This window comes from Octopus sinensis, unplaced genomic scaffold, assembly GCF_006345805.1.
Source record: "Octopus sinensis unplaced genomic scaffold, ASM634580v1 Contig16064, whole genome shotgun sequence".
Taxonomy (NCBI): domain Eukaryota; kingdom Metazoa; phylum Mollusca; class Cephalopoda; order Octopoda; family Octopodidae; genus Octopus; species Octopus sinensis.
In genome coordinates this window covers 17,501-27,500 of record NW_021834120.1, presented here as the reverse complement: position 1 = coordinate 27,500, position 10,000 = coordinate 17,501, and the positions used below count along the sequence as shown (strand labels likewise).

The following is a 10,000-nucleotide window of genomic DNA, read 5'->3' as shown; positions in this document are numbered from 1 at the left end:
GCAACCGACGGAGTGCTTCCAATTAGTTACCTGTTTTAATTATAGTATAACCAGAAGATTTGGAAGATGATATGTAACGTAATCCTATGAATTTTGAACGCCTATAGACACCTATTTGTATATTACGTCACAATAAAATCTCTTAATGACACATTTGTATATATACCGTTAAATCCATTCGTTTGTTTTAATTATTGTATTATGTACAAGGCGACGAGCTGGGGAAAATGATCAGCGGTATTTTGTTCATCTTTGTTCTGAATTCAAATTCCGGATCTTTTCGGTTTGAACGGCAGTTTTTTCTAGCGATGTCATATGAAATTGTCACCCATAATTATGACACTAGAATCGATCTATTGCATTTCAATCTCTTTTAGGGTTGGTTGGGGGAAGGGTATCTTTTTTTCTTCACAAATGTAAATAAACCCAATCTGTTTCTTAAACGAGGGGCATATTCGTACGGCACAGAATGCTTTTTAACTCAATAGACGTCACTGATTGGTTGAAATTACAGAAATTGAAGAAAAAAAAACAAATATCATACAAACTATAGAATTTTCTCAATAAAGCCAAGAGTAAAAGATGTTTTAAGGGTATCTTTTTTCTTCACAAATGTAAATAAACCCAATCTGTTTCTTAAACGAGGGACATATTCATACGGCACAGAATGCTTTTTAACTCAATAGACGTCACTGATTGGTTGAAATTACAGAAATTGAAGAAAAAAAAACAACAAATATCTTACAAACTATAGAATTTTCTCAATAAAGCCAAGAGTAAAAGATGTTTTATAAACACATTCTACCAGTATACGAAGTTTAAATTTTTTTAGTTACCTAGAAATTCTGTTAAAAACTGCCGTTCAAACCGAAAAGATCCCAAATTCCGCTTAGGTTGACGGCGTGCTTGATGTTTCTTATTTCTTTATTGCCCACAAGTGGCTAAACATAGAGGGGTCGATAAATTAAGTACCAGTTACGCACTGGGTGTCGATGTAATCGACTTAATCCCTTCGTCTGTCCTTGCTTTGCCCCCTCTATGTTTAGATCCTTGTGGGTAATAAATAAATAAGAAACGTTATGTTCTGTGTTCAAATTCCGCTGAGGTCGATTTTGCCTTTCATCCTTTCGGGGTCGATAAATTAAGTGCCAGTTGAGTACTGGGCTCGGTCTAATCGTCTGGCCCCCTCTCCAAAAAATTTCGCGCTGTTTGCCTAGAGTAGAAAATATTATTTGCAGTTACAGTTGTGATCTGTGTAAGATTTGATTGAAGTTTCTAGCTAGTCTGGCGATTGTATAATCACTCGCTTTAAGTTGTGTGACATTCTATTAAAAGTGCAACACCCCGCTGCACGCACAGCAGTCAGCAGGTTCATTAATCACAATCTGCAAAGCTCATTCATCAAAACAAGCACGTAAGCCATACGTACTACAAGTTATTTCGTTTCTGAGTTTCTTTTCTTACACTTTTCAAGCATATTGTTTCTTACTTCTTACTGCTATAAGTCAAAAAATCCAATGTGTTCGTTCGTCTCTCTCTTTGATTATAGGGCCAACATGTCGGTGATGAAGTCATCTCGTCAGTTATGGAACCCTTTAAGACGATGTAATAAAGACAATACCAGAGAGGTGTCCACAGTTTTAACAGAAAGAAAACAACCAAATTTGTGCCCTTTAGTAAAAGATAATACAAAACCGAAACAGTTCGAAGATGTACCAGGTCCACGAAATTTACCTGTCATTGGCACGTTGTGGCAATATTTACCTGGAGGTAGGTGGAAATCGTATCATTATTTTCATTTTCATTACCGTATTTCAAGTAGTGTGGAGGCGCAATGGCCCAGTGGTTAGGGCAGCGGACTCGCGGTCATAGGATCGCGGTTTCGATTCCCAGACCGGGCGTTGTGAGTGTTTATTGAGCGAAAACACCTAAAGCTCCACGAGGCTCCGGCAGGGATGGTGGTGATCCCTGCTGTACTCTTTCACCACAACTTTCTCTCACTCTTACTTCCTGTTTCTGTTGTACCTGTATTTCAAAGGGTCGGCCTTGTCACTCTCTGTGTCACGCTGAATATCCCCGAGAACTACGTTAAGGGTACACGTGTCTGTGGAGTGCTCAGCCACTTACACGTTAATTTCAGGAGCAGGCTGTTCCGTTGATTCGGATTAACCGGAACCCTCATCGTCGTAACCGACGAAGTGCTTCCATTTCAAGTAGCAGGATCGAGGTCTCATGACAAAATACCTTGCATATTTAGGGGTTTTTTCCGTTCTGAGTTCAAATCGCACCGTAGCAGGTTTTCACTTTATCTTTCGACGCCGATAAAATATGTGTACAGACGGAACAGTCTATTATATTTAAGTTCGGTGGTATGATATAATCGACTGTTCCATCCGTATTCGTTTTGCGTCAGTTACAAATCATAATTTCACTCGAATACAATGTTATATTGTAGTTCAAAATGAACTCGTTTTTGTTATTTTACCCACCTCGTGCCTGCTTGCTTCTACCTCCACCTCCACCTCCACCTCCTTCTTTCTCTTTCTCTCTCTCTCTCTTCCTTTTCTCCCCGCCCTCTCTCTCAGTTCTATTCCTACTTTCTTTTAACCTAGTGCAGTTTTTTTATCGTATTACGTTTTTACTCTTTTATAAGGACATAAAATTAATACGTCACTCTTATGAGAAATAAAAAAACAAGCCACATAAAAAAATTGTAATAAAATTATAATCAGGCGGGTGTGAAAAAATTCGGTGCAACCTATTTTTTTAGTGAAACTTTTACACGTATACAAGATGTTTTACTTCGTTTATATATATATATATATATAATATATATATATATATTGAATTTCTTTGGATTAGTGACTGGAGTTTCAGGTTACCTCGATCGTCAGGTAAGAACTGTTTTACTTTCAACATGTACACATATTTTTTATCAATTTGGTTGGATGGTCATTGTTTCATTGGTCATCTTCTAATATCATACGTTATTTTTAAAGTTGTTAGAATGTGGCTTTTGGGGTAGGTTGATAACCGATGTTATTTGCCTTCTAGTGTGCTGAATAGTGTTTTTTTCCCCATGATATTTGGCTCTTCGTTGTCTGAGTTAAGCTTTCATGCCATGATAACCACTATATTCTAACGAAGCAAGAAATAGCCTAAACAAATCAATTTACGATCACTCAATATGTAAAACAACTGAACTACAGCGAAATAAATAAGGAAAACTGCCTTTAAGGTTACAACCGTTTAATCATAAATAAAAATAGGGACGGAGCTGATTTCAGAAATACAATGCTTGACGAAAATAAAATAAATAAAACAGATATAAAACCAATGAACCAGAACCAGAAATGAGGTTATCAAAGTTCGCCAATTCACAAATCAAAATGATTACATTGGGCGCATGCGTACGATAATTTCACATTCGCTGATTATGCCTTTAAAATGAGGGACCATTGAAAAACATTACAATAGAGTAACACGATAAAAGGTTATAGCTTTTCGAACACTGATGGTCTTGAGTCTCTTATAATCTGCACTAATTTACTAGCAGGAGCTTCAACTTCCTGCGACTGCCACACTGGTACCTTGCACAAATTAGTATCTTGTACATTACAGTACTAATAAACATGTATCATTTGTACTATATATTTTATATATTGTTCATTTATACTATATTTATAAATATATATATATATATATATATATATATATATATATATATATGTATGTATGTATATGTGTATATATTATATATTATATATATATATATTAGAGAAGAGAGAGATATATAATATATATTATATATATGTATATATTAGGTGTATAATATATAATATATTATATGTATATATATTATCACGTTTATTATGTATATTATACATGTATATATGTATATATATATACATGTATATATGTATGTATATATACATGTATATATGTATGTATATATACATGTATATATGTATGTATATATACATGTATATATTATGTATATATATACATGTATATATTATGTATATATATACGTGTATATATTATGTATATATATATATACATGTATATATGCATATATATATATATATACAGTGTATATATGTATATATATATAGATATACATATATATATATATGTAGATAGATAGATAGAAAGATAGATAGATAGATAGATAGATAGATAGATAGATAGAAAGATAGATAGATAGATAGATAGATAGATAGACAGATAGATAGATAGATAGATAGATAGATAGATAGATAGATAGATAGATAGATAGATAGATAGATAGATAGATAGATATGTATGTATATATACAGGGTTATTCAACAAGAATTAAGCGATTTCATTACGCAATATTTTAATAAGGAAAAACAATAGAAAACTCCAGCTAAGTCACAAGTATTTACTCACAATCAACTTTTATTCCCTGTCTTACAAGGGTTCGATGTGACCCCCACATGCAGTACGGCCAATATTTCTGCGATAAAAGAATTCTTCCCAAACGCTTACATGCATAATTGACTTATAATTATTCATTTAATTATATACGTAATTTATACTTCATTATTTGTATGCAGTTTTACACAAACACACACACACACACGCACACACACACATGTATATATATATTATATATATATATATAATATTAAATACGTGTGTGTGTGTGTGTGTTTCAGTCGTTTCAGACATTACGCAATGACCCTGCAGAGAATTTTTAGTCGAATGAATTGACCCCAATATTTTTCCAAGCGTGGTACTTATTCTATCGGTCTCTTTTACCGAGCTTCTAAATTCCGGGGGCGTGAGCACAAAAACACCGGTTGTCAAACGGGTGTAGGGTGACAAACACAGACACACACACACACACACACACACATATACACACTCTTTTATTCTTTACTTGTTTCAGTCATTTGACCGCCTTTAGTCGAGCAAATCGATCCCAGGACTTATTCTTTGGAAGCCTAGTACTTATTCTATAGGTCTCTTTTGCCGAACCGCTAAGTTACGGGGACGTAAACACACCACCATCGGTTGTCAAGCGATGGTGGGGGGACAAACACAGGCACACAAACACATACACACACACATACATATATACGACGGGCTTCTTTCAGTTTCCGTTTACCAAATCCACTCACAAGGCTTTGGTCGGCCCGACGTTATAGTAGCAGATACTTGCCCAAGGTGCCACACAGTTGGAATGAACCCGGAACCATGTGGTTCGTAAACAAGCTACTTACCACACAGCCACTCCTACGCCCTGTATATATATATATATATATATATATTTCAATATGTGACCGCGTGTGTATCGTTGGCGATTTTTTTCCTCCGTCTTCCCTTCCTTGGATATTTCCATCTTCTATGTTTTTGAGGATGAGCTCCGCTCGAAACGTTAAATCCTCCTTCTTTCTTTCCTTTCCTGAGTGTCCAATAACACTATACCTGTTACACGTCCTCGCGTTGTTGTGTTTTCTCTTTGTGTTTTCATGTTTGGATTAACTATATATATATATATATATATACACAAACTTATGAGGTTCATCTATGCCATTGCTTGACGTACTACAGGTAGCTTCTGAATTTCACCCAAATCATACACTATCGTCTTAAAAATAGGTCATTGCCAGGTCCATGAAACGATCAGGCAGGTTGAAACTTACGTGAGAGAAAGGCGAGGCGAGAAATACAATTGGAGGAGTGGTGAGAGAGAAAGAGAGAGCCAAATCACTGAGCGACACGAACTTCTTTGCAATAATAGTGGGACAGAATAGAGGAAGAAGCTAGAGAGGGAGAGGGAGAGGCAAATTAAAGTGTTTGTTTATTCTGATTGTTTGTGTGAGCGAGCGTTTTATTACTTAGTTGATTGACGTGTTCGTTTTCTTCTGTCGTAAAATTTTTTGTCTGTATATTCAATGTTAACAAATATTTTGAAAGATGATTGCTTTTTAACGTGACCAATATAGTAGAAAAAAAAAAACTGAACCTGTTGCTTTACTGTAACGATTTATTGCGTCACAATTTCACCAAGGTCAAATTTGCTTTTTTTTTCTTTTGGACTGAAATCAATAAAATATACAAAAATATAAAATACGAGATAAACACAAAATTATTTCATAGACACTTACTTGGATCTTTTCGCTTTGACCGGCAGATTTTTTTAATAATTTTAAACAACGATCCGGACAAATTGGAATCACCTCAATAGACGTTGTTGATTAGTTGAAATTGCCGAAATGCAACAAATTAAAGAACAAATAGCTTACAAGCTACAGAATTTTCTTAAGAAGGCCAATAGAAAAAGATGTTTTATAAACACATTCTACAAGTATACGAAGTTTAAAAGTGTATAGTTACGAAAAAATTATTTTAAAAATCTGCCGGTCAAAACGAAAAGATCCCCAAAGTTTCCTGCAAAGGTTCTTCTGCTTTGCCAAATGCACTTCTCGGTTCCTGCGGATATGCACAACATTGTCTTCTCAGAGTGCAGTTTATGTCTGACTTGCGGTGAGATTTGTCTGGTTGTTTCTGTCTGTCTACAGAGTGAATAAGTGCTGCTTGCTTGTGTAGTCGTATACGCTTGTAGATTGAGCACTCTTTTACTCGTTTCAGTCATTTAACTGTGGCCATGCTGGAGCACCGCATTTAGTCGAGCAAATCGGCTCATTCTTTGTAAGCCTAATACATATTCTATAGGTCTCTTTTGCCGAACCGCTAATGTTACGGGGACGTAATCACACCAGCACCGGTTGTCAAGCGATGTTGGGGGGACAAGCACAGACACACAAACATACATGTGTGTATAATTATATATATATTATTACATATATATATATATATTACATACATATATATATATATATTACATACATATATATATATTATACAATATATATATATATATATATTATATTATATATATATATATATTGTATATATATAGTGTAATATATATAGATATATATATATATATATATATATATATATACACATATATATACATACATATATATATATATATATATATAATATATATATATATATATATATATATATATAAATCGACTTAATCCGTTTGTCTGTCCTTGTTTGTCCTGTCTTGTTTAAGCCCCTTGTGGGTAGTAAAGAAATAGGTATTTTGTTGGTTTCATTTTCTGAGTTTAAATTCCACCGTGGTCGATTTTGCCTTTCAACCTTTCGGGGTCGATAAAATAGGTACCAACTGATCATTTGGATCGATGTAATCAACTTAGCACCTCCCCTTATATGCTGGTCGTGTGCCATAATTTGAAGCACTTGTATTCTTCTCAAGCCTTCCAGCGTGTGTATGTTGTTGCCTTGTTATGACGTTGGCTGTATTCTGTCTCAGCAATTTCTTATTTCTTTATTGCCCAGAAGGGGCTAAACATAGAAGGGACAAACAAGGATAATCAAAGGGATTAAGTCGATTACATCGACCCCAGCGCGTAACTGGTACTTAATTTATCGACCCCGAAAGGATGAAAGGCTAAATCGACTTCGTCGAAATTTGAACTCAGAACGTAGCGGCAGACAAAATACCTATTTCTTTACTACCCACAAGAGGCTAAACACAGAGAGGACAAACAAGGACAGACAAAAGGATTAAGTCGATTATATAGACCCCAGTGCGTAACTGGTACTTATGTAATCGACCCCGAAAGGATGAAAGGCAAAGTCGACCTCGGCAGAATTTGAACTCAGAACGTAGCGGCAGGCGAAATATGGCTACGCATTTCGCCCGGCGCTAGCGTTTCTGCCAGCTCACCACCTGTCTCAGCAATTTCTGGGCATCCAGAGACAAGGTGGCCTGTTACTTCTTGGAACTTGCTGGGGGTTATACCGTTTTACAGTATTCTATGTTGGTAGGACTTTGCTGCAAAGCTCTAGTCTTCTTCAGCAATGAGAACTTGTTGTCTTAGTTTAAGACCAGCTGTTCTGAGCCATTTATGTGTCCCGCGATGGTCTTCTTCAGCGTTCTGCATTCTTTTTACGAATTATTATTATTGTTGTGGCTGTTGTTGATAAGGTCGACAGGCCGGCAGAATCGTTAGCGCGCTGGACAAAATGCTTAGCGGTATTTCGTCTGTCTTTACGTTCTGAGTTCAAATTCCGCCGCGGTAGACATTTAGACATTGCCTTTCATCCTTTCTGGGTCGATAAATTAAGTACCAGTTGCGTACTGGGTCGATCTAATCGACTGGCTCCCTCCCTAAAATTTCGGGCCTTGTGCCTAGAAAAGAAAAGATTATTATTATTCATATTATTATTATTATTATTATTATTATTATTATTATTATTATTATTATTATTATTATTATTATTGAGAGAGAGAGAGACAGAGAGAGAGAAAGAGAGAGAGCAGTGCATGCCATCAAAGTGACACTGGGATAAAATATACGAAGCCCAGTATACCCATCATGAGTACCCGTCTGATAAGGGTACACTAGGCACATGCATCACAACCATATGTGCGCGACATGGTGATCTCATATCAAGATAAACAGCACATGACCTTTCAGGTGGGGCCCATCCCGTTCAAAAGGTCCCTGAATAAAGGTTGTTTAAGGATGTTGAACGAAACACCCATGTTTCTAGAGGTGAATTATTTAAACCCCACAGAATCCCTCTCAACACACGACTATGATGCTCCCCCACTACTTCTGCTCGTGATCAGAGATGCACATATCGTCAGCCACTAAGGGACATGCTCAACTGGTTAAGGTCAAACAACTGACAAGCAAATCTGTGGTATTGAGCAGAATATTTGCTGTAGCCCGTCTTTTATACCAAGACAAAACAATGTACATAACACTTCCAATCAGTTAAGATCAGAAGCCACGTGAGCCAGTGCCTGGTACTGCATTATTATTATTATTATTATTATTATTATTATTATTATTATTACCACTATTACTATTATTATTATTATTATTATTATTCTATGTTTGACTTTTGCTTTATATTTGTACAAGTTGGCTCCAAGTCTCACCCAGAGACCTCAAGAGACAACAGGGTTGGAAGTTCATGTTGTTGTTATGCCTAGTGAGCCATATATTTGGGGGGTGGGGATGTTGTACTAATGAATGTCTAAAAAAAAAGGTTTTTTTTTTTTTTAAACCGAAAATTATGTTTGTTTTAAACCTTGAGATTACATAGAGAGTATTTTTGCGTAGGATATGAGCAGTTCCATGAGCACTATCTTTTGAACTTCTGCCATTTTTGGGTTTCCTGGTATCTGAGTAGGTAGCTATCAGCCCCTTTTGCTATCATTCCCAGGGCACCTATGACAACAGGTATTGTTTTAGTCTTCAGCTTCCACATTTTGCTGCTTTTATTTCAAGATCTTATATTTGCTCAGTTTTTGGTAGGTCTTGACAGATACGTTATATCGATTGGGACAGTCATATCAATGAGGAGGCATGTCTTTGTTTGAAGTCTTTCAATATGATGTCTGGCCTATTTGCATCTATCTTATTGTCAGTTTGAATGGTGAAGTTCCAGAGGAGTGAGATGTGGTCATTTTCAAGCACTGGGGTGGTTTGTGTTCCCACCAGTTTTTTTCATGGGGCAAATCCAGGTTTTACAGATTACCCAGTGAATATATTGTGCAGCTCTATCGTGCCTGTGAGATACTCTGTAGGCGCTAGAAGACTGCACTTGGAGACCACATGGTCAATGGTTTTCATTTTGTTGCTTGCATACACGACACGTTGGACTGCTTCTGATCTTTAATATGTTGGCCTGGGTAGTTTCTGTTGGTAGGCATTGATCTTGAGCTGCTATGATAAACCCCTCTGTTTCAGATTTTAAGCCAGATGCCATTAGCCATTGATGGGTCAGGGCTTTGTCGATATTTGCATTATTCGCTCTCTTTGGGTATTTGCCATAGAGAGGTTTTCTTGCCATTTATTATTCAGAATATCTAAGGCAGCCAGTTTTGGCACGGGTTTTCATGCCTAGCTTTTTCTGT

The 10,000-nt window shown here is 36.1% G+C and overlaps 1 protein-coding gene across 1 annotated transcript in view; it reads left to right on the top strand.

Moving 5' to 3' along the window:
- The first annotated feature begins 1,366 nt into the window (after nt 1–1,366).
- Nucleotides 1,367–10,000, top strand: part of LOC115230649 (probable cytochrome P450 12e1, mitochondrial) — a 22,023-nt gene continuing 13,389 nt past the window's right edge. Inside the window, exons 1-2 of the mRNA XM_029800790.2 lie at nt 1,367–1,414; nt 1,550–1,770. Coding sequence (XP_029656650.2) covers nt 1,557–1,770 — 214 coding nt within the window. The 5' untranslated portion in view covers nt 1,367–1,414; nt 1,550–1,556. The remainder of the gene's footprint in view (nt 1,415–1,549; nt 1,771–10,000) is intronic.